Raw genomic sequence first — 24,549 nt, forward strand, 5'->3', positions numbered from 1 at the left:
AGTTCGCTTCTCTAAATGAGGGCCATAGCCTAGGAGCAGATCCTGTTCCCTGGGGAACGGTGACCCAGCCAGACGACCCTCCCCTGACCCAGAGAACTCTGCCTTCTCCTCCTTGAACCCCCCCAAACCATACAAGAACTGCCATTCTCTCAAATCCTTCTTCACCGCAACTCCAAGAAACCCTAATGTGAGCAGTATTAAAAATGAGGCCCCCCTGGCCGTGGTCACCCACATAATATATGACAGGGCTAGGCTGCCTCTATGAGCCCAAAGGATGGTCCAAAAGGGAAGGAGTAGACTGAAGGTGGAGCCAGGACGTTGTTCTCCTCTTTGGGCCTATGATCTTGTCCGGGGGAAACTCTACAGGTCACATGGAGATCTTCCTGACTGTTAGAATGTCATCGCCCGTGACTCAAAACCACAGAACATCACCAGAAGAAAGCTTCTTGCTCCAGGAATCAGCTCATGACATTCCAAATGCAGATGAATTTCCCCGACTCAATCCAGCCTGCTCCCACTCTCCCAGTCAGGCCTGTTGACTTGACTCGCAGCCAGTCTTTAATCCACTGTCCTCCTTCAGACTTGTCCAAGACTCATGGGCTTGGCAGATCTTTTGATGACTTGTTGTTCTCTCTGTTTGACCCAATGTAGACACTGAATATTCTTCATCCATTTTAATTTTTCCCATTTAGCTCATTGGAGTGACTGTAGATTTTCACAAGGGGATTCATATGGTCATAGGGTATTATCTTAATGTAATGGCCCCGTGACAACTGCAAACGAGTCTTAAAGGAGCTCTCCTTCCTTAGGAAACTCCTTTTCCATTTGGATTTTGGGGAAGGCCTGCTAAACAACAGTAATTTACACCTTTGGGAAATATACAACTGCGTATTTTATGTCTTGCTTCGTGTTGGTTTGCACAAGGCTGTTGAATAAAATAATTTCTGGAGTTTCATGTATCAAGGAAATCTTGTATGATCATAATATATGCATGGGATATAATGTATTCATGATATATGCAGGGAAATAAGCTTTTCAGGCTGTATTTTGTATTATTAAGTCATTTAAAAAAATAATAATCAATAAACACTCAGTCTAGCCCTCCACCTGCTGCTTCTCCATGTGGTCCGCTGGACCGCCCACCTGGGACCTTATGATGCTTTCATCACAGGCTCCTTCCCATGTGTCAAGCCCTTCCCTTCGTGCCTTCCCTGTGCACGCGCCTCCCGGGTTCCTCTGATCTCAGGGTAGCCAATTCCTCTTCTCTGTAGTCCAGGACAACTCTCTCATGAGGTCCCACTGCTGGGCTTTGCATTGACCTTTAGTTAAAAGTATTTTCTAAGCAGGAACGGCAAGGATGTTTATTATAGAAATAAACGCCCATGCTGGGGCACAATCTCCAATATTTATGTGAGGTTCCTAGGGAAAGTGGGCTCAGATTCACAGCAAAATGGGAGGTAGACTAAAAACAAACAAACAAACAAACAAAGCTAGGGGATCCATGAGTCCCCAGGAGAGCTCACAAATCTTGCTTTTCTTCCATTGAAGCCCCCATGAGCTTTCTCTTAGGTGCAGCTCTCCAATGGATTCCCAGGCTTTTTTCCTTGGAAAGTTCCCTCTCCCCAAGAATTTTTTTCTCAGTGAGCTTCATTGATTTATAGTGTTCCTCTTGACTTCCAATGCAGACATGGCTCCCAGTCACTGCCGGTCTGGTGCTCAGCGGCCACAGCTAAAAACACTAGCGGGACATCTGGATCTTCTAGACTTCAAAGTTCACCAAATCCCACCTGGTCAATCCCATCGCTGGCTCTTCACCTTTCCACAGGCAGCCTCCTGTGCGTCCTTAGCAGGTCTCTTTCTACTTCTTGCTGGCTCTGCTGGCTCCTGTTCAGTCGTTCATGTCTCCAATAACACGGCTAATGAGGAGCAGAAGAATGGAAAAGGAGATGCTCTCTCTTTCCCTAGGACCGATTCCTCCTCAGGAGCCTGGAACCATTCCTCAGCTCCTGAATTTAGAGTCCTCTCCCACTCAGGACCTACTAGTTCCAAACTAGCTTGTGGCTGCACGTGCGATCCCACGGGCCACGGCTGGTTCTCTTCAACCCGCCCCAAGATGTTTCCAGTGTGACATCATTTACTTTCATTCAGGGATTCCAAAGTTCCTGTGATTCTTTCAAATTGAGTGAGGATTCATTTACACCTAGTTTCCTTTTGACTTATTGATTAATTTACTCAATATTATTGGCTTTCATCTCTCTCTCCCTCTCTCCCTTTCCTTCCCCCTTTCCCCCCTCTCTCCCTTTCCTTCATCTCTCTCTCTCTCTGTCTCTTTGTCTCTCTCTGTCTCTCTCTCCCTTTCCTTCATCCCTTTCTCTCTCTCTCTCTTTCTCTCTCTCTCTCTTTTTCTGTGTCTCTTTGTGTCTCTCTCTCTCCCACTCTCTCTATCTCTCTGTCTCTCTTTCCCTTTCCTTCATCCCTTTCTCTCTCTTTCTTTCTGTGTCTCTTTGTGTCTCTCTCCCTCCCCCTCTCTCTCTTCCTCCCTCTCTCTTAGTAAATGCTGGAGGGCAGCATTTTTATCTCCAAGTATAGAACCTGAGACATAGTAGTTGATTAATAAATGTTTGCTGACTGCCTGATAATTTTACAGAGATGACAAGCAGCCCGGAGTCATAGTTACCAATGCCCTCTTGGTCATGGATGGATAATTTTAACAGCTATGGCTTTTTCCAGCCATTCAGTTATTTTTTTCAGATATTGTAATTAACACTTCGATGCTCTTTAAAAAATTATGTTGCCCACAACACAGACGTCTTTGGTGTCCTTGGGTTGTTAAGGTCACTTTTCCCATATTCATCTTCTTTTATCTCATTTTTCTTTCTTCATATGGTACATCAAGGACCGAGGCCTTGGGTCCACATGGGTCAGTCCTGACTCACTGATGATGAGAATAGCTTGTTATAAAAGCACAGGCAGATTTAGTTCGTAGTTTCCTTGTTTTTGTCCTTTTGTTTCTTCCTTTATAAAGCTTCTTGGCAACCATGTGCCCCAGTAAGTTTCTCTCCTGTTGCTTTTCTCTCTTTTGTGATGCAATACTCCTCATAATCACTAATCAGATTTCTCTGAAATGTTTTACAAATTAGTTTATTCTCCCGACTGATTTTGCCCTTGGAAGTCCCATCTCTCTGCTTGGCAAGGAGATCAAAGTGGCTGTTTTCTGAGTCAATTGGTTTCTGTCCTCTTAACAAATATGTGGATTTATTATCCACTTAATTCAGAACTCTTCTGTCCAAGTGAATTCCTCTGGCACTGGGTTCTTTTATCCACAAAGATGGAGGTGCTGATACCGGTACTTTTTGGGACACCCCTCCCTGACCTTTTTCCATGTTTGGAGGTGTTTCTAGCGTAAGAAGCAGAGCATGAAGGGATTAGAAGAACTATCAGAAGAGATCCAGTCCAATGGAATAAAAAATGGTGCTGATTAGAGAGCTTATTACTTGAAATCCTACTCATCTTCCAAGGTCTAGCCCAAGTCATACCACCAGAGAGCCTTCCCTGACCACCTCAGTCATGATAAGGTCCCTAGTCATCGAGGGTCTGAATCGCTGTTCATACCTTGTTCAAGTTTCCTCTCCGATAGGTGGAAGAAAAGTCGGGGCAAACCCAAGATCTGTCTTCATGTATCTGGAGCCAGTCACGTGGAAGAAGTAGACTTTTCTGGTTGGCTCCAAAGGGCGGACCCAAGGAAGATGAAAGTTACAAAGAAAGAAACTGAGTCTGGGTAGAAGTCCTTCCAATGAGAACTTCCCTGAAGTAGGATGGGCTGATTCAGATGGTGGTGGGTTCCCCATCACTGGAGGTCTTCAGGAAAGCGTGTAAAGGTACGCTGTGAGAGGAATTCCTTCTGGTTTGGGTCATATGAGCTTCTGAAGTCTCTTCCAGCTCTGAGATTCAGTGAATCCCAGAGAGAAGAAATAATTGATCCCAAACTGCACAGCAGGGAGTAGAGTCCTTTCCATCATGTCTATTGCCAAAGAGCAGCTAGCGTTCAAATCCAGGCTTTGCCACTTGCGATCTGTCTGACTTTGGAGAAGCACCATCCCAGGACTCAGTTTCCCAATTTGGAAAATGAGAGGCTGGAATAAGTGGCTTCCTAGGCCCATGCCAGCTCGAAATCCGTGAGTCCATGAGCCCAATCTGCCCAATAGTTCCTCAATCCAGTTCCCTTAGGGCCCTGCCAGGCGAAGGCCAATTTACATAAATTTAATTACATTAATGTGTCACCAGGTAGCAACAGCTTGATAATTCATCCCTCCCAGCAAACGTATCGTGCTAGGGGCCTCGTAGAGCCTCGGATTTTTGCTTGGCCCAGGAAGTCCATGGAGTAGGGGTCAGCCTGATTCCTGGAGCCCGGCCACAAACCCTTCATGCTCTCTCTCCTCAAACCAGTTTGTCCTGGGGCAGTCCCTCCTTTCATCTCCACCCTGGGAACTGGCAGAGGTTCAGAGACATAAATTTGGAAATGGGGCCTAGGAGATCACAATGGCCGTTCCAGTGGCAGGCAGACCACAACTGGCTTTGCTGGGCCGCGGATACGGCACAGCCAAGTGGGGAGCTCAGGTGGACTCAACCCAGTTGTCACGTCGTCCATGGCACCCACCTAGCCCTCTTTGAGAGAAAGCCAGGAGGGGAAAATCCATTTGGAGAGAAACCCCACATGCTGGCCCCTCTCTCTCCTCCCACTCCCAAGTGCTTGGCCCTCTCTCCTGCTTCCTTACCACACCCTCCCTTCCCCTACAGTCTCACTCCTTCTCCCCTTTCACCTGATTTAGGTGATGATTAGCTATAAGGGCTGGGTCTGCCCTTATAAAAGAAACTGCCAAAGGATTTCTAACAGGGGACAAGCGGGTCCAATCCCTTCATTTTATAGATTTGGAAACTGAGGCCCAGAAAGTGGCTTATCTAGAGAGGGAGGAAAGGAACAAGCAATTATTAAGTGCCTACTGTGTGCTGGGCACTGTGCTCCATGTTTTACAGATGTTCCCTCATTGGTTGTCATATCTCAGATAACAAGTGGCAGAAGAGAGACTCCAAGAGCGGAGTTCCTCTCACTTTCTTTTTTTTCTGAGGCTGGGGTTAAGTGACTTGCCCAGGGTCACACAGCCAGGAAGTGTGAAGTGTCTGAGACCAGACTTGAACTCGGGTCCTCCTGAATTCAGGGCTGGTGCTCTATGCACTGCGCCACCTGGCTGCCCCTTCCTCTCACTTTCTATGGGGACAGCTCTCTTTGCGGCCAGGCTCTTCACCTTTTCTGGGGGTAGATGTCCCCCTTTAGGGAGGGAAGGCTAATGGACCTTTCTCCACACCATGTTCTTAAATTCATAAGACAGAAGATGAAGGACACCAATCGTAAGTCCCCAACGTGGTCAGCTTTATCATCCTGTCACCCACCTTGCACCCCCAGCTTCTCCTTTCTGTGGACAGCACAAGCCCCCCATATTCAACTCTTCCTTCTCCCCTTCCTCCCCAAAGCACAAGCCAACAGCCTGCTTTCTTCCTGCTTCCTCCTCTGTAAAATGGACCTGCTTCCTAGGGTTCTTGTGAGGATCAAGTGACATGAAAAAACCAACCAACCAACCAAACAAAACAATAGCTAGCCTTTACCTGTGTGTGTACAAATACATGCATCTGTAATATGTCATTGTTGTTGCTGTTTAGTCAGACATGATCCCCTTTGGCAGAGATACCGGGGGCTGGCTGTTTCCTTCTCCAGCTCATTTTACAGATGAGGAAACTGAGGCAAGCAGAGGGAAGTGACTTGTCCACGTGTCTGAGGTTGGATTTGAACTCAGATCTCCCTAACTCTAAGCCCATTGCACCACTCAGTGCCCATCATATGTATATTGTATATACACACACAAGTGTGTGTGAGTTAATAGGCTTAGCAAAGGCAGTTGTGGTGACTTGCTTAGGGTCAAACAGCTCGTAAATAGTCACATTTGAACTCGGGTCTTCTTGAATCCAGCTCCAAATCTCTAACCACTTCACCGCTGAGTGCATTTTTTCCTGTAAAGTGTTTGCAAACCTTAGAGCACTATCTGAATGCGGCCACTGTTGTTACTGCGTACTATGCTACTACCGGATGCTTTCATCTCCAGCATCTCTCTTGCCAGATTCTTTTCTTCTGATTAAATTCATTTCAAAAGCTATGCGACCTTAGTGAACCACTTCCACTCTCTGAGCCTCAGTGTCCTCATCTGTAAAATGGGATTAACAATACTCACACTGCCTACGTCATCATTCCTACAGTGCTACGCTTTCCTAGCAAACATCTAGTGAATTCGAATGTAGACAGCCAAAGAAACCGGGGACACTAAATCCAACTCACCCCCTCATGTTGTGTTTCATAGGTCTGACTTTGGGGGAAAACGAAGAGGTGGGGCTAAGAAGGGGTGCGTAAGTGTTTGTATTCTTATCTCACTTTTATTACTTTGCTTCACGGACCCTGTCCCAGCGCAGGCCATCCTGACCGGAGGCTCATCATGGTTCACTCTAGTCACGCTCCTCCCCAGACCCTTCACGTCTTCCATCAAATCAGAACTGCCATTATTCTGGCAAAGCCGTGTCACCCACTATGCCCTTCACCATCCCCTAGACTTCCCCAGCCAGTATTCACTCCCCCTCCATGGGTCTCATCCCCCTGTTAGCATGTGAGCTTCTTGAAGGCAAGGACTGGGTCTCTTTTGTATTTGTAAACTCTTCCTGTGCCCAAACATCTAGCAAAATGCTCAACCATAGTAGGTGCTTGCTAGGTGTTTTTCACTCATTCACAGAAGTGCATAATGACTACATCTCATCATTATTATTCAGTTCAGCAGAGGCGAACCCTGCCCAAGATGGAGAAGCATCGTGGGAAAACGGAGGAAGGGCCAGCCTCAGAGTCCAGAGGACAAGTCCTGCCCGGTCACATAAGCTCTCAGCATCCCAGACAAGCCCCCAAAATGCCAGATGGTGATAGTTTCACAGGTCAGAATACAAGAACACACGGACAGATGATAAAACAGAATATGACAGGGCTGAAGAAGTATCATAAGAAATGTGAGAAAGGAAAAGTCCCCTCCAGCTGGGAGATCCTGGAAGGCTTCATGGGTCCTGAAGGGAGGGGACGATTTTATCAGGGACAGAGATTAAGCCCGAAGGCACTAAGGCAGGAGGAGGCTGGCTAAGGGATCCCGAGGATCCCGAGGTCCAGTTTGGCTCACACACAGTGTGCAGAGGGTCTGCAAAGCGGCGGAGGCGGGGTGAGGGATTGTGGGATGGCCAGTCCTTCTTCAGAGCATTTTCTCCTCCATCCTCCAAGACCCAGAACTTTGCTGATTCTCTGCCCCCCCCCTTTTCTGCACATGCTTCTGTCTCCTCATCTTAGGATCACAGAATCAGATTCAGCCTTACAAGGGGTCCAACCTCTCCATTTACAGAAGCCCACGAAGGTGGGAGTTGAACCCAGAGCCTCCCACTGTGTTACAGTACCCTTGCCTCCTCCTATCTGTTGACGACCTCAATCTGAACATTTTAAAGTGGACAAAGTATCTCAGGAGTCACCTACCTGTGGAGACTTCCTCCTTCTCCTCTGCCCTCTGAAGGTACAGGTTGTCCAAGGCATTGTTGAGGGATTCTTTGGAGAGGTGCTGATGGTCAGGCAGGATGCTGGGTCCCAGGAAAGAGAGAGAAAGGGAAAGTAAGAAACTGTGGGACAAAGGAATCTGAGGGTGTGTGGAAAGAGCCGTGCCCTTGGAGGCAGAAGCCCCGAGTTCCAGTCCTCCCTTGGCTGGGGACTCTGACACCACGATCTCGGCTGAGTCCCTTCCCATCTTGGCCACTCAGAGTCTTTATCTGTACTTGTGCTAAATAGGCGGGGGAGGTGGCAGGTCCTTTCCACCTGGGACATTCTCTCTTGTCCTTTCTCCATCCTAATGTTCCCTCCCAGCTCTGATATCCAAGTCCACAAGGAGCCTTTCCTGAGGCCCCGGAAGCCAGTCCCTCCCCACGAGATCATCTCAGACCTGTTTGTACACTGTCATTTGCATGTTGTTTTCCCCACTGGAATGGGGGCTCCTTGAATGGAAAGGAAAAATGGAAAGGGAAAAAGCTCTCACTTTTCTGTGTCCTAGTACATAGTAGGTGCTTAATAAATCCTGAGTGACTAAATCTGTGTTTCTCCAACATGAATAACTAGAGAAACCCCATTGTGAAACAAGCACCACCCTCGTGAGCCCCACAGCCCTGCTCCTGCTAGGAGAGGTACCAGGGATGGGGTTTGGAGATGGGGGCAGGGCCCAGCCGGCAGGAAGGGAGGGAGGGAGAGGGCAGAACCATCCTTCCCTTCCCCCCCCAGACCTTTGTTCCCTCCCTCCCTCACGGCCATCCTGTTGGCCCTCATCCCAAGGCGACTGGAACAATGACTCTCATTTCTACTGCACTCAAGCTCACAAAGCTTTGCCCCCTTGCTCCTCTGTGGAGGAGGGACCATCAGTTCAGTTCTCTCCGTTTCATAGATGAGAAAATCCACACAAAGGGCAGTCACTTCAGCAAGGTCACCCGACCCAGAAGCTGCAAATAAAACCCGGCTCACTTGACACTGAGCCCAACGGCCTGAGCACAAGGCACGTTGCCTTCTTGTCGCTGAAGGTGGTGCTGGGGCCTGGAGTCCTGTAGGAAAGCCCGGATCACTGATCCAGGGCTGGGAAGGGCCTGAGCCACCCCTGGGGGCCTGGAGTCCTGTAGGAAAGCTGGCCTGAGAAGGACCTGAGTCACCACCTGTGGCTCCAGCTGAGGCAAAGTGACCGGGCCAAGGTGATATAAGCAGGGAGTAGTTGGGCTAGGACCCAGACCCAGGACCCTTCCCCAAGTGCCTGCCATCCACATTTCTAGCCAGAAGAGCATTTAGCCCGGTCTCTAGGAGCAGGCAGGGTTGCAACCACAATGGCACCTTTCCAAGAACGCAAGTTCCCTGAAGGAAGACAGTGTTTCCTTTATGGTTTAACATCCCCCAGAGCAGTCCCTTAATGATCATTGATTGGTCGGCTGATCCAGTCTCCTCTTTGGGTTCTCCAACAGCCGTGAGGCCCAGAGGCATGAGAAGGGATGCACCATTACCTTGGTACCATCCGGTTCAGGAACTGCTTGGCTTGCTCCCTGGCCACAGGCCACCTGCTCCTGGAGCCCAACACCTTCCCTGGTCTCTTACACCAGAGCCATGGGCCCGGCGATGGTCCTGGAGGAGTTTGCCAACTAGGCACCTCTTCCATAGCCCAGACATCTGGGGGGGCATGGAAACGGTGTCCAGCCTCCTTCAAGATCATCCATGTCGTCCCCTCCGGAGACGTCAACATGTTCTCTGGGAGAGCAAGGGATTCCCCAACGATGCTGGTCCAGGTCTACCCAGGAGACCCTCACTTCTTCACAGCCCAGGAAGACTCCAGACCTCTGATGATGGAAGGGAAGACCGGACATCCTTCCTTTCCAAAGGAACTATTGGGGCCTGATGCTGCCAGAAGCCCTGGGAAAAGGGCAGGCTTCCAGCCTCCAGAACAGTTCAGAATCCTAGAGTTTGGGGACCGTCTCCAACCCTTATTGGAGCCAGAACCTGTTCTAAAATAGCTCTGACCATTCCGTCATTTCTTGAAAACCTTCGGGAATGAGGAACTCCTGAAGGACGCCCAGGGAAGGATCCCTCCACTGGTCAGTTTGAGATGGCCCTCATTTTTATGAAGTTTTTTTGCTTATTAGGAGTTAAAATAAAACTTCCATAGTTGGATGGCCAAGGGGTGTGAGCCTAAGTCTCTCCCCACACATTAGCAGCTCAAACATTTGAAGATGTGCCTTCTCTGCTCCAAGATAAATACCCCCAGGCCCTCTTTTGCAGTATCTCAAACAACCTAGACATCCTCCTTCCTGATGCCCACAGGACCAGACCAAACCATCAGCCCTTCCCTCTCCCTAAGGCTGCTGGGGGGAGAGGAAGGACCATGGGCTGAATTACCTTCTCTGAACATCCTGTCTTAATCCTTTCAGATGCAGTGGAATCAAACTGAGCTTTCGAGCCTGTCTTGGAGGAAGTCTGTTCAACAACCTAAGATTAATTTTAAAGTGACATAAGTCAAAAGATTAGTGAGAAGGTGTAAGAGATAGGAGAAAAAGGGGGACATGAAAGTCAAACCCAGGGGGCTTGGGTTTATAAAGCACCATTTCAGCTCTGGGAAATAAGCACCAAAGAATTCCAGCCACTCTCCAGGATCTCTCTGCAGCTACTGGGTTCTTCCCTTCCCATTAGTTATGTCTCTCAGGGTCAAGAGAGGGGAACAAAAGACCTGAAATCCTTTCAGGATGAGGGGATCACAGGATTCTGATCATAAAGACCCTCAAAAATTGGTCAGCCGGGAGGACTCCTTGCCTCTACTTTGGAAGGCAACCAGCTGATCCATCTCCTTCCTAGACTTTACCCAGGATGTTTATGAATTTCCCAAAACTGAGAATTCTAGACCTGAGGCTCAAACCATTTTCCTTTCACAAAGAAGATGTCAAAATATAACAAGAAGAAGACCAAATCCAGAGGCAAAAAGCCTAGGTTCTAAGCAATAGATCTGAAAAAGCTTGATCTGAAAAAAACGAGGAGGCTGAGCTGGATAATCTTTAGGATCCAGTGCTTGACATTCTAGACCCACGGGCCCTCCAACTTGGACATTCTTTGATTTCTCACATTCTAGGTCTTAAGGTCCTCTCCAGCTCTGACAACTTATGTGTCTATATTGAATGAATATAAAGGATGTTGGTTCACTGACACTAGTTTTTCTACTATCTTTGTCAAAAAGAGAAAACTTTGTAGGTGACTTCAATCTACTCTTATCTGAGCTTATACTAAAATGAATCTATATTTTTAAACTTTTTCCACCTAGAAGTGTTGCTGGAGTTTCTCCCACAATAAAAACATCATAAACTATCATTTTAAATGGTTAAATGGGAACCAAACATTAGCTCCAGAATCAGAAACGGCTTTTTTTTTCATGTAAGGTCATGGGCTAAGAACTGGGTGGGACCCTAGAGTTTATCTAATCTATGTTACAAATGGAGAAGTTAAGACCTGGATGGACAAGTTAAGGGAAAAATAACACACCCCATAGCAGGATTAGTAATTTCCTTCCAGATAGCAATTCACACTCTCCACATGCTTTTATACATGTCATCTTTCTGTCAATGGAGTCTCTTGGGGTCCCCTGCTTTCCTCTTCTGCTTTGGGATAAAGGACCTGTCACTTCAGGGCAGGTTTTAAGTAGGGGTCTGGAACCTCTCTCTTTTGGAATTTTATCCATTCGGACAATGAGCAGCCCAGGCTGGGCAGGAAAGATCTAGATCAGGCCTTTGGTTTAGGCTTTTGAGGTTACCCCCAACTGACCCATGTGAGAATATAGGACATAAATGGCCATAGGACCACTTATTCCTCTTCCTTTCTGTCTTCATTTTACCCAAGAGTTTGTCTTGTCTTGTTTGTCACCCAGTAATATATCAAAAGAAGCACCTCACTTTTCTTTTGGGGAGGGAGATGATTGTTCTATATACATGAGTTTTGCAAGTAACTAAAGCTTAACTCTTGATATGCTAAAATTGAGAAAAACAAATTTAAACCTTTGAGATAGAAATCTTTCTAAAATGCATCATATATTTCCTGAACTTTTTTTCTGGTTCAAGACACTTGTTTATTGGCTACAATATCAACTCATGGCAGCATGTTTTACTGTGCCATTTTACAAATACAAAGATCAAATCCATTGGAAAAAGCTATAAATAGAAGTTGAATTTTTAAAAATAGAATTTACTGTAAGTCAATAGAATGAAAATGTTAGAGCTAGGAAAGGCCTTGAGGATGATGGGGTCCAAGTTTATGGCTCATAAGTGCCAGGGCTTCTGATGACAGACTATTCTTATTTGTATCCCAAGACCATTCCAATGAATGAGCCTTAATTTCAAATTCTGGATCTGGAAGAAATGGATGCATCTAAGGGAAGTGGCAAGACACTGGGGGAGGGGAAAATTGGCTTTGGAGTCAGAGGTCCTGGGTTCAAATTCTCCCATTGATGTTTCTCACTTTGGGGACTTGGAGTAATTCACTTAGAAATTTCAGATTTTCCTCCTTAAATTGAAATTCCTTCTAGGTCTACAACCCTAAACCTGGACTTAAGTTTTGTCATTTGCTCTTTGAGCCTCTGATTCTTATGCTCTAAAGTAAGGAGGTTAGATTAAAGGACCCCTAAATTCTCTTTAAATCTTTGTTCTAATCTAGCTTTCTTTTATAGAGAAGGGCAGGTGAAATCACTTCCCAGTGGGAAGACCAGAATCCGAACCCAACAACCCAGACCCAGAGATCTTTCTACTGCCCCACCCAGCCTTACACGGTACCTTCAAAAATATCAAATGACTATAGAATTTGGGGTTTTTTAATATTGGTATCCATTTCTTCCTTAAAATCAGTTTTTCTGTGTTTCTGCTTCTTCCAATCCTTTTAATATAGGTTATCAAACTAGATGACTCAGCTTATTAGGAGTGAGTATAAAATAAGAGTCTATAGAACCTCCCTGAGCAGATCAGTCTTAGAGACAGACTGTTGTCCAAGTGGGCTGTTGGGAAGCTTTGTCTGCTTCCTTCCTGGTCCTGAGCACCTCCCAGAGAGCTCCAATTGCCAACTAAGGGACTTCTTCCTAGGGAGGTGCCATGCTATCATAATTATTGTTAGGGTATTGTTACCCCTACGCTGCAAAAGGGCATTCTTCCTGCACTAAAAAGCCTGGGGAAGTTGGCCGAGGTCCCAGAGACAATGAGCCCCTTCCTCTGGTACTTCGTCACTATTAATTACATCGATAGGAAGAGTGACTGTGGCACTCAGCAGATAGTCTTGCTTGGGAAGAAAAAAAGGAACTCCTGAAAAGAGGGGATGATTGCTAGTCTACTCACTCAGCCCCAAACACCCCCAGCCCAGCAGGTACTGGCTTTGACTTAGATACACTCCGAGGCCGGGGCACCCAGAAGTCCCTGGGCACAAGGTAGAGACTTAACAAACATGTTTGGTGAGTGATTGGGGGGCAGATGGGGCTCTAGAGAGGAGAGCATAGAAAGGGACTTGTTTTCCTCTCTCGGTAATCTAACCTACATGTAGCAGCCAAGTTCTTGAGGCTTCCCTCCATCCCTCAAATCACACACCTTGCCCTAGTAACCCTGTCAGGCAGCACAGTCATGGAACAAGGCAGTGCAGGGCAGGGGTCCAGAATCACAGACCCGAGCTCCCTCCCTAATCTGCATGGCACCCGGTGAGCCCCTTAGCTGACCCCCACATCTCAAGGTACTCATCTGTAAAGAGCCCAAGGCAGCTCCATGGTGCCTTTTATGGGAAGGCTGCCTCAGGCCCTTGCCAGCTGCATGATTTGGGGCAATCAGCCTCAATTTTCTCATCTGTGGAATGGGTATTACAATAGCATCTTTCATTGCAGCTTTGGTGTGAGGATCAAATAAGAACATATATGAAGCACTTTGGAAACCTTAAAGCCTTTATACATGTCATCTATTATTATTAGTGATATAATCATATCTAAGGCTCTAAATCCCATAATCCCAAATTCTGAGGCAGTGACTCCAATAAACAGCTGGAGCAGCTGAGATTTCTTTAATGCATGTGAGCCCTCCCCACTTCAGCGAATGCCCATCAGAAGTGGCTGTAGATACAAGCTAAGGAGAGCTAGTTTTGAAGTCAAATTCCACACCTGTCATATACTACTTGGGTGAGCACACCCAGATCATCTCACTTCTCCAGGCCTCAATTTCCCTTTCTGAAAAAAGAGCAGATCAGGCCAGATGATTTTCCTGGTTCCTTCCAGGTCTGGCCAGTTCTGGGGACCATGTTCTGGACTTGTGGTAATGAGCCCCTCCATGGCTGGAGACAGACACAGTCCATTGCTGCGCCAGGACCCCAAGAGGCACCCAGGGTGCCTTTCACAAAAGCCTCCCATTGTCCAGGTTTAAAAGCAGGTGACTAATGACAGCTGCCCTTGAAGAGCACTTTGAAGTTTGCAGTAAACTGTACCTATCTCAGCTCATTTGATCCTCATAAAACTTTATGATGTGTGTATGTGTTATTATCATCACCCCCTTTTTCGAGAAGAGACTGGGACTCAGAGATACTAAGGTGCTTGCCCAAGGTCACACAGCTGGGGTCTGAGGCCAGCTTTGAAGGCCTCATCTAGAGCCCACAAGAAGCCATCTGCCTCTGGAAAGGTCCCCCACCCCCAGGAAGGATTCTGGGATCATCCTCTAGTCCCATAGTCTTTGGTGAGTGAGTAGATAAAGGTCAAAGAGGATACTAGGAATAAGCTAGTAAATAAACAACAAGGAAAACCCTGAACCCAAGTATGGAGCTAGAACCCCAATTTAGGCGCCCACGCGGCCCCGCAAGGGATGGTACTTTCATGTCTTTGGGAGCAAGAAGGCCGGGAAGGGGAAGGGGAGGGGAAGAACCCATTCTCCACGAGCAGGGAATGGATCAGTCCATGGTCCTTACACTGTCCTCAGAATGGAGCGAGCTGACCTGAGCAGTAGGACCTCGGGCATCTTGGCCCACCAGTGGCTCCTTGCTTACCCCGGGGGAGGTGAGAATCAACTGCATCAGCCTGAGAGTGGCTGGGCTACCCCGAATGATTCTGGAACAGAGATGGAGGGGAGGTGAGTCAGATCCCTACCACATTTCACCCCTGCCCTGCAAAAGGGTGAGGTACTTTCCTCTGCCTCTATCCCCACTTGCGGCTCCATTCTGGGGATGACTCATCGCCTTTCCCTGGAGCCATTGGTCCTGCCTCCATGCTCTAACACATTCAGCCTGGGATACTCTGCACTCACACAAATCCAGCCAGAACCCTTCTGAGATTGCTTCCCTCCCTCACCTGTGATCTAGGGGCTCCCGACCCTGGCTAAGCTGAAATAGCCTAGTTAAGTCCCTGGGGGTCGTGGCTACCTGAGCTCTGCTACCCAGGATGCTTTGGAGGTGTCAACCAATACTCTCCCCATTCCTCTGGCCCTTTAATTCCCTCCTTAATGAATCACAACATCGGGGCTGAGCCTTGAGAGGAAGTCTGAGATTTCCACTCCCAAGATCTCCACCCTACTTCCAGCAGAAAACTGGGGCCTGAGAACACGCTTTTCATAAAAGAAGCAAGAGCCTGGCTTGAAAAGGTATCCAGTGTGGAGCCCTAGTCATAGCCCCCGAGCCATGGCCGGGACCCCTCAGCCGTCTCAGCTGCGCTGGGCTCCCCTGAACCAGCCATTTCACACCCTTGAGTTTCCCTGGTCTCTCCTTGATCTCAAAAGCATAAATTTCAGCCGCTCCTGAAAACCCAACTCCTGCTCCCACATCCCTTAGCTCAGGTAACCTCAGTCTTGGCCTGCTAGGTCCCAGCCAAGGTTCACTCACGGCGGAGGGTGCAGCCAGAATCAGGAGTCGCTGCCGGGCCTGAGCTGCACCTGACAAGGAGGGAGAGCTCTTCTCCTCAGGGCTCCCCAGGTGTTAATAGATGAGGCGCTCCACATCACCTGGGTGGCTGAATGTGCCCGTGTGGGAGGCGCCGCAGGTGAGAATGGGAGGAGGACGTGAGCAGTGGGTTGTGGAAAGGCCCGGCCCCTTCTGGGCTATGTTAACCTTCCCCACAGCGGGCAGGTTGGCAGCACGGGTGGGGGCTTGTCTCTCCCGGCTCAACCCCTGACCCAGATGCTCCAGTTGCCCACCTGGAAAGGAGCACGGGCAGGCTGGTGTTCTGCAGATGGCCGAAAGGAGTGGGAAGAGGTAGAAGGGAGAGGAAAGGAGGTGGGGAGGGAAGGAAGCAGAATCTCCCACAAGTGCAACAGGCTCACCAGCCCAGAGGAGAAGGAAAAGCTGTACGTGGGAGAGATAATAACCAGCCCGGGGGCAAAGATGATGGATGGGCAGCTCCCTCTCCAGCCAAAGGGACAGGGTTTGAGAGCCTTGGAACAGGAGCTCGGGTGGAGGACGCAAAGAATAGTAGAGCAAGCCATGATCCTCCTAGAACCTTGGCAGTTTGGGTAGGGGGACCATGACTTGTAGGGTTTTTTCATTTAATTTTAATTTTTAAATTTTTTTGTGAGGTAATCAGGGTTATCCAAGATCACAAAGTTAGGACATGTTAAATACCTGAGGTAGAATTTGAACTCAAGCTGCTCCCAAGGGTGACTTTTAGAAAAAAAAATCTTTTCAGAGCTGCCCAAAGAAGAGCCGAGGGCCAGTCGGGCACCCTTGCCCCTTCCTATGCCAGCTCCAGCTGTCCCTGGTCCCCTGGAAAGGGCACAGCAACACAGAAGGGGCCTGGGGGGCCTTCTGTAAATGGGGTCAGGTCTTTGTGGATGGCCCAAGATGCCCTTCCCAAAGGATGCTTGGGGCCCCAGCTCCTTCCTTCCCCTCAGGGACACAGCAGCACCATCCAAATCCTTTGGGCCAGCCCCCAAGATGTTTAAACCCAATAAAATTCAGGTGAGGGAAACAACATCTCCATGGCATCTTTTCTCTTTATCCACTGAGCCTTTCTATCTCCAGCCCCAGGCTCAGATTCCCTGACTCTCAGATTGGGAAGGAGCCTCTGACATTTGCCTGTATGATGAGCAGGAATCCCGACAAACAGCCATCTACCCCTTCTTAAATACTTTCAATGACAGGGAGCTCATTACCAGATCCAAGATGCTATAGTATAAGGAATATTGGAGTTGGAGTTGGGGAAGACCCTGAATCACATGGTGCTCCTGATTCTACCTAGTTTGGCTATCCTTATTAGAGACAAGAAATTACAGCATTAATGGGGCTTTTTTTTTTGGGGGGGAAGAGATTGTTAAACCAGACCTGTAATTTCACTGTCAGGGGGAGCATCCGAGGCTTTTAGGTGAGGATCAACTCCTCTGAAATTCAGTCTTAGAGAAATGCCCCCGGACCCTGAGATAATAACCATCTCTTGCCAAGGATTACTCAAGCAAAGTATCAGAGGGAACCTGACTTCACCTTAGCTGCTCTCTTCAGAGCCACCAGTGATCTCTTAATGGCCCAGAAAGGTTGGTCTTCTCCCACTTCTGACCCTTCTTGGTCTGCCTGCCGCCTCTGACAATATTGATCAGCTCTTCCTGCCAAGACCCTCCGCTCCTGCCCTCTCCTGGCCCTCCCCTCCATCTAACTGAATTGTCTCAGTTTCCTTCTCTATTTCATACCCTCTTACTTCGGGTGTTCCTCCAGGGCTCTGTCCTGGGCTCCCTTCTCTTTCCACTCTACATTACACCTCAACATTTCCCATGAGTTCAGTGATCCCTTGAAAGGCAAATGATTCTCAGGAAAGTGAAGGAAAGAGACGGGAAAAGGATAGGCGTTTATATATATAGCACCTACTGTGTGCGATGCACTGTGGTAAGGGCTTTTTTGTAAATATTTCATTTGATACCCAGATGCATTATCCGGTCCTAGTCTCCCTCCTGAGTCACAACCCAATATCCAAAGGACCTTGGACGTCACAAATTGGACATCTCGGGCATCTCGACATGTCTACAACCAAATCCATCACCTTTCCCCCTACTCTGAGCTTCCCTATTGCATTATCCCCAATCACTTGCTCACACACCTGGAGACAATTCCTGACTCCTTCATTCATTGGACAAGTAACTCTCTTCCCACCTGTGTGGCTAGGTGCAGGCCCTTACCACCCCAAGTGTGGCCCGAAGCCTGAGTGTCTACAAACCAGCTTCCCGGTCAATCTGGTTTTTCTAAGTCGCCCCCCCCCCAGTGTCCTAAGTTGCCCTAAGTCGCTCCAGGAGCTCCAACAAGCCCACGACCTTCAGCATCAAATAGAAAGTTCTTTCTTGGGTATTAAAGCTCTTCCTAGCCCAGTTTCTTCCTTCCTGCTTTCCCTCTGAAATTATATAGCTTGCAAACGCATAGCCGGATGAATGTTAGCTCTCCCATTAGGCTGCAACTCCTTTGAATTAGGGCCTCTTTTGACCTTACTCTTAATCCCCAGCACTTAGCCCAGTGCCTCACACAGAGCAAAAGCCTCATAAACGTTTGTCTCCCGACCAACTGACCCTTCACCTTTCTTACACCTTGTTCTTCCAGTTCTCAATAATCCAGCTCCTCTGGCCTTTTTGATGTTCCTCAAACATGCCTCTCGGTCTCCTGGCTCTGGGCTTTTGTACTGGCTGTTCTACATGCCTGGATTGCTCTGTTCCTTCATCACTCCCTTTTAGTTTTCTGGACTTCCTTCAAAACTCAGCTCAGATCCCATCTTCTGCCTTTCCTAGGCTCTTCCAGCGGATAGGATCTTCTCCTAAGAAATGACCTTTCATCATCTCTAAATACATCTTGTCATGTGCGAGTTATCTGTCCCATCCCACTGTGAGCTCCTTGAGGGGCAGGGACATTGACTTATTGGCTGAGTGGAAGAAATCTTTCCAAATTCCTCTTAATCCTGGTGTTCCCTCTGTTGATTATTTTCTATTTGCCTTGGCTATGTGCATTATTTGGTATTTATCGTCTCTTCCATTAGACTGCTAGCTCCTTGAGGGCACGGATGTCGACTTCCTGGCTATTTTCAGAACAACATACATCATCTCTTGGTTCCAGCATTTTCACGGCCTGTCCCCCATGTCCGGGACACACTTCTCTTCATCTCCACTTCCTGGCTTCCTTCTAAGCCCCAGCAAAGTTTCTTAAATTGAATGTAACTGAATGCAGGGATCGTGACCTTTATTATCAGTAAATGTTTGATTTATATATCTATTTTATATACCTAAAGTCAAATAAAAATTTCTCTGAGGAAAAAGGGATGGTGAGTGGAAAAAGCTGAAGAAGTCTTTCCAAATTCCTCTTAATCCTGGTGTGTTCCCTCCGTTGATTATTTTCCATTTGCCTTGTCTCTACCTCTTTGTGCATTGTTGAGTACTACTTATTGTTTCTTCCATTAGACTGTGAGCTCCTTAAGAGTAGGATTATTTTTTTACTTCTTTTGTGCATCACACCTTGCACAGAGTACAAGTACTTGATAAATGCTTATTGACTGTGTTTCCCCTCCGATCAGTGGCAAAGAAGTAGAAAGAGGGCGAGGAGAAATAATTAGGTGCCAAAGTGGAATCATGTTCCTTTAAATATTTATTTGCATTCCTATTTTATGTGAATTTTAAGCTGTATGACCATTTACTATGATTTGTTCCCAAGTCTAATGTGGTGAATGGTCTGGAATTGAAGGAAGAGGAAGACAATCAAAAAGAGAAAGATTAGACAGAGTCAGGAAGACCTGATCTAATAAAACTAAAATACTCACTAAATGTGTGCCACTTAGTAAGTCATTTAAGCCTTTAAGTATCTCAGGTTGGCCTCCAGAGTCTCCTTCAGCTCCAAATCTCTGATGCTTTAAGGAGTTTTAGGCTGAGATGAAAGAAAGAAAGTGTCTACAATGTTACTACACTAAGAGCTTGGGAACCCGGGAGGGAGAAACTGAGAAGGAAACGAGCCAGCAGCAGTAACAGGGAGAAGGTGACACTGACATTTGTTCGAGTAATCTCCCATCAGCCCGGATTGTTCCCTCTTCCTGCCTGTTCCACTTTGGGGCACTTCTGGTAGTTTGTTCTGTCATCAAGATCCAAGGTATCTCTGTAACTTCCACATTGGGAGCTGTTTCCTAGAGATCTCTTGTGTCCTTTTCATACTTTTTGAGAACTTCCCGGAGTGAGAAGAAGCCTGCGGAAGCCGCCAGATATCAGATGCCCCCCTCTTTGAGAGACTCCCCTGCCCAATCACAGTAATTGGAAGGAGGGATGGGTCCTCCCCAGGATGGCTTGGGGAAGGGCAGGTAAGATCATGTCTCTTACATACTAATCAGGAGGCCATAATTACTGGTCAGCGAAAAGGCTCCCCCAGCAGAGGAAGCATCTTGAACCCTTCAATCAATTTCTGAGCAGTCAGGAAGAGGCCCAGGTTTAGCGAGGAAGTCATCCACCTCCTTCTCCTGGTATAGTTTTGGAGTCCTTCCCCATTTTCATGGGCACTCATTCAAACAATCAACAAACAGCATCTACTTTATGCTAGGTGCAGTTCTAGGTAATGGAGATACAAGATATAAAAATGGTACGTACATACATACATACATACATACATACATAAACATAAACAATGAGACAATCCCTATTGATAAGGAGCTCACATTCTAATGTAATGTATATGTAACTATTGAAAAAACATTAAGTGAATATATAAAAATATATGCAGAGCCTCAGAGCTGGAAGGGACCTCAGAGTCTAAATAATAATAATAACAATCACCAGCATTAATGTAGGATTTTGAGGTTTACAACTCTCTCTTCACTTGGATCAAATTGATCTTTGGATCCTTGGAAATAGGTGTTATTATTATATCAATTTGGCAGATGAGGAAACTAAGGCAGATAGAATCTAAGCGACTTCTCCAGTAAGTGAGCCAGCTAGTTGAGTGCCTAAGGCTGGATTTGAATTCGTGTATTCCTGTCCAGGGTCAGCTAGGTGAGGCCATAATGCTCAGAGTAGCAGGCCAGGAGTCATAAAGACTTATCTTCCTGAGTTTAAATTCAGCTTCAGACCCTGGACAAGTCATCTAACCCTGTTGACCCAAGATAGCCAATTACATCTCTGAATTGCTCCATGATCTAGAAACTTTTCCTTCTCTTTGGAACATCCATTGGATGGCTTCTAAATCTTGCCTCTAGGGCTAAGCAGGAGAAGTTGGCTTTCCCTCCAAGTGACAGCCCTTGAAAAACAGATATAAAAAGAAGAAAAGAAAAATAGCTATCCCATCCCTATGAATCTTCTCTGGATTAACTGCTCCCCCTTCAAATAACTCCCATCCTAGTTGCCATATTCTGGATACTTTCCAGCTTGCCAGGACCTTTTCTAAAATGTGGCTCCCAGAATCCAACACACACATTCACAATGTTGTCTGATGGGGCAGAGGACCATCATTCTAGATCTGAGGCATAAAACTTCCTGCTCCTGTTTGGGTGTAATGCTGTCAAGCCATTAACTTTGGAAATTGAGTTTTTTTTTAAACTCAAGTGCATGGTTTTATACTAATCTCTGTTACATTTAATCTTAGGAGATTTAGCTCAATGTACAAATTCGATGGCTGTAATCCAGCGCACTCAGCTTCCTCCCAGCTTTGTAGGATTTGCAAATCTGATGAGCCTGTCATCTATGCTTTCAGTCCTTCTTCTATTCCAATAGTGCCCGCTTCATGACCCTATTTGGGGATTTCTTGGCAGAAACACTGGAATGATTTGTCATTTCCTTCTTCAGCGTGTCACCACTTTACAGATGAGGAACAGAGGTAAATAGGGATTAAATGACCTGCCCAAGGTCTAATAAGAATCTGAGACTAGATTTGAACTTCAGTCTTCCTGATTCCAGGCCTAGCTCTATCCTCTGCCCTTAGGATGGGCATTGAAAGATATAGTAGCATAATAATTCTAGAGTTGGTCTTTGAATGAGGAAAAACTGGGTTCAAATCAAGAATTAGACACTAACACTGTGACTATGGGTAAGTCATTTTATCTCCCAGAACACTGTAATTTCTAGGCTAGCTGCTTCAGTAGAAAGAATTTCAGTGGGCGAGTTTCCCAAGCCAATAAAGTCCCAAGAACTACAACGATCACATAAGAACTCCAATCATGGATATGAATTGGAAGAGAAATTGGAGCCCATCTCATTCTGTCCTTTCCATTTATAGTTGAAAAAACTGAACCGCCAGCAAGACACATCACTTGGCCAATATCACTCAGGTGAGTAACGAGTACCCTGCGTGAGTTTTGAAAACAAGTCTTTGACTCCAGATCCAGGGCTTTGCTGTGCCATATCCATACCACAACCGTGGACCAAACCTCCTGATAAACTAAAGAACAGCAAAGGAGAGAAGCCACAATGTTGAAGCTGATGTTGGGGTACCCTCGGAGGAGAGGCTGAAAGACACTTGGGGAGTAAGGGGCAGCTTTTCTCTGGCTTTTAGAAGGTTGGCGCAGGGCAGAAGGGTTCAGTTTATTCTGTTCTGTCCCAGATCTGGGAAAATTCTGGCCAGATGCTGCTCAAAAGGCAAACTGAGGCTGGCTGTAAAGAAAAGCTTTCTAGCACTCAGTTACCCAATGGCAGAAGGGATCACTTTCTAGCAGTTGGGACATCCTCACTGGAGGAAGTTCATCGAGTTCATCAAAGTCTTGACATTTGCTGCCTATGTGAGGGATTGAAGGGAACCACATTTATTTAGACTACTGTGTGCAAGCACTAAGCTGAGCCTGATAACTGCCTCATAACGACCCCGGGAAGTAAGTGTTATTATTAAAGTTCAGGGAAACTGAGGGAGACATAGGTGAAGTGACTTCACCAGAGAGTTAGGAAGACCTGAGTTCAAATCCAGATTTAAATACTCACTAGTTGTGTGACTCTGGGCAAGTCACTTAACCCTGTTTGCCTCAGTTTTCTCATCTGTAAAATGACCTGAGGAAAAAGTGAAAAAGCACTCCAGTATCTTTGCTAAGAAAACCCTAAATAGGATATAGCTCCAGGCAAATAGGCAATCTCCAGTGGCCACACCACCGCATGCTTCAGACATAGGCCCAGGGAAATGCAAAAACACCTCCCCCACACCTCAGCACCCACCAAACACCCTGGCTCAGCACCAGGAAAGTTGTCAGATCCTTATGGCCTCTATAGTGCCAGCTACCCCCTACCCCATACTCTCAGAGAAGCAAGGGTCCCCTATGGACCTCAGGGTAATATCAGTAACATACCAGGTAACAGCCAAGACCTGTAGTACCTGGCACAAGAAGCCTGAGACATTCCCCCCTGGAAAAAGAGCTCAAATTTAAAAGGGAGGGGAAAAAGGCTGAAAAAATATGAGCAAACAAAAATTTGGTAACAGGAAAGATCCATATACAAACTGGGAATTTCTATTGGTAAAGCCTCAAAGAAAAATGGGAAGTGGTCTCAGGCCCAGAAAGAATGCATGGAAGAACTCAAAAATGAGCTTAAAATGATATAAAAGAGGTAAGAGAAAAATTAAAGGAAAAAAATGAATTATGAAAGAAAAAAAAGAGTCAACAGTTCAGAAAACAATGGCTTAAAAAGTAGAATTGATCAGATGCAAAAGGAGATCCAAAAATCCACTGGAAAAAGCAGCTCCTTAAAAGATATAATTGGTCAAATGAAAAAAATACAAACACTAACTGAGGAAAATAATTCCTTAAAAACTAGAATTGGGAAAGTGGAAGGTAATGCTTCTGAGACATGAAAAATCAATCAAATAAGTTCAAAACTAGAACATCTAAAAATGTTTTATTGGAAAAACAACTGACCTGGAAAATAGATCCAAGAGAAACAATGTTAAAATTATTGGACTACCTGAAAGCCATAATCAAAAGGAGGACATAGCCAAGATGACAGAGAAAAGGCAGTTGCTCACCTGAAACTCTCTACAAAACCCCTCCAAACACCTTTAAATAACACCATAAAACAATTATTGGAGCAACAGAACCCATAAGAAGACAGAGTTAAATAATTTTCCAACTAAAAACCAGTCAGATGGTCAGCAAGAAGGATCCATTTCTTTGGGGTGAGAGTGGAGTGCAGTCTAGCATAATCTCACCAGCACAGCCCCAGCCTCAGAAAGCCAGGATCAAGCTTTGGGAGCCATTGAGTCAGCAGCATCAGATTCCAGAATTCTCAGCTCATAGAGAGTAACTGTGACCCCCTTGGGTCAAACAACTATTCAGAAACATTGGATCTGGATCACAATCCTGGGCAGGGAGGGGATAGTCCCAGGGTGAGGCAGAGCTTGAGGCCCCAGTGGAGCAAGGACCCTCATCACAGTTCCAGAATAGGAAAGGGTGTTCGTGGTCACTTATAGACCAGAGCACAGGTCAGAAGAGCAATAAGCCAAAATTGTCACCAATAGAAAGTTACTATAATGAGAAGGAAGATCAAAAGACACACTCAGAAAATAACAAAGTCAAAATTCCTGCCTCCAAGAAAAATATGAATTGGTCTCAAGTCATAGCTCAATAAGGATTTTGAAAATCACATAAAAAGGTAGAAGAACAAGTGGATAGAGAAATGAGAGCGATTCAAGAAAATCACAAAAAACAAGCCAACAATTTAGTAAAAGAGATACAAAAAATACTGAAGAAAATAATAATTTAAAAAACAGATTAGTCCAGATGATAAAAGAGGCACAAAAAGCCAATGAGGAGAAGAATACTTTTAAAAAATTGCCCAAATGGACAAAGAGACACAAAAATTCACCGAAGAAAAAAATCCTTTAAAAATAGAATTGAGCAAATGGAAAAAGAGGTACAAAACTTTACTAAAGAAAATAATTCTTTAAAAATTAAAACTGAGTAAATGGAAGCTAATGACTTTATGAAAAATCAAGAAACAATAAAGTAAAAGCAAAAGGAT

The 24,549-nt window shown here is 46.2% G+C and overlaps 1 protein-coding gene across 2 annotated transcripts in view; it reads right to left on the reverse strand.

The window, feature by feature from the left end:
- Window positions 1-24,549, reverse strand: part of ACSBG1 (acyl-CoA synthetase bubblegum family member 1) — a 92,866-nt gene that overhangs the window by 32,475 nt on the left and 35,842 nt on the right. The window contains exons 1-4 of one of the 2 annotated variants that reach the window (XM_074296451.1): window positions 15,506-15,646; window positions 14,600-14,738; window positions 10,040-10,129; window positions 7,604-7,704 (exon numbers count right to left, since the gene is read on the reverse strand). In XM_074296451.1, the coding sequence (XP_074152552.1) occupies window positions 7,604-7,704; window positions 10,040-10,129; window positions 14,600-14,649 (241 nt within the window). In that variant the 5' untranslated portion in view covers window positions 14,650-14,738; window positions 15,506-15,646. Of the gene's footprint in view, window positions 1-7,603; window positions 7,705-10,039; window positions 10,130-14,599; window positions 14,739-15,505; window positions 15,647-24,549 lie in introns of those variants that run through there. The other variant, XM_074296452.1, reaches the window with a different exon arrangement.

Source organism: Sminthopsis crassicaudata, chromosome 2, assembly GCF_048593235.1.
Source record: "Sminthopsis crassicaudata isolate SCR6 chromosome 2, ASM4859323v1, whole genome shotgun sequence".
Taxonomy (NCBI): domain Eukaryota; kingdom Metazoa; phylum Chordata; class Mammalia; order Dasyuromorphia; family Dasyuridae; genus Sminthopsis; species Sminthopsis crassicaudata.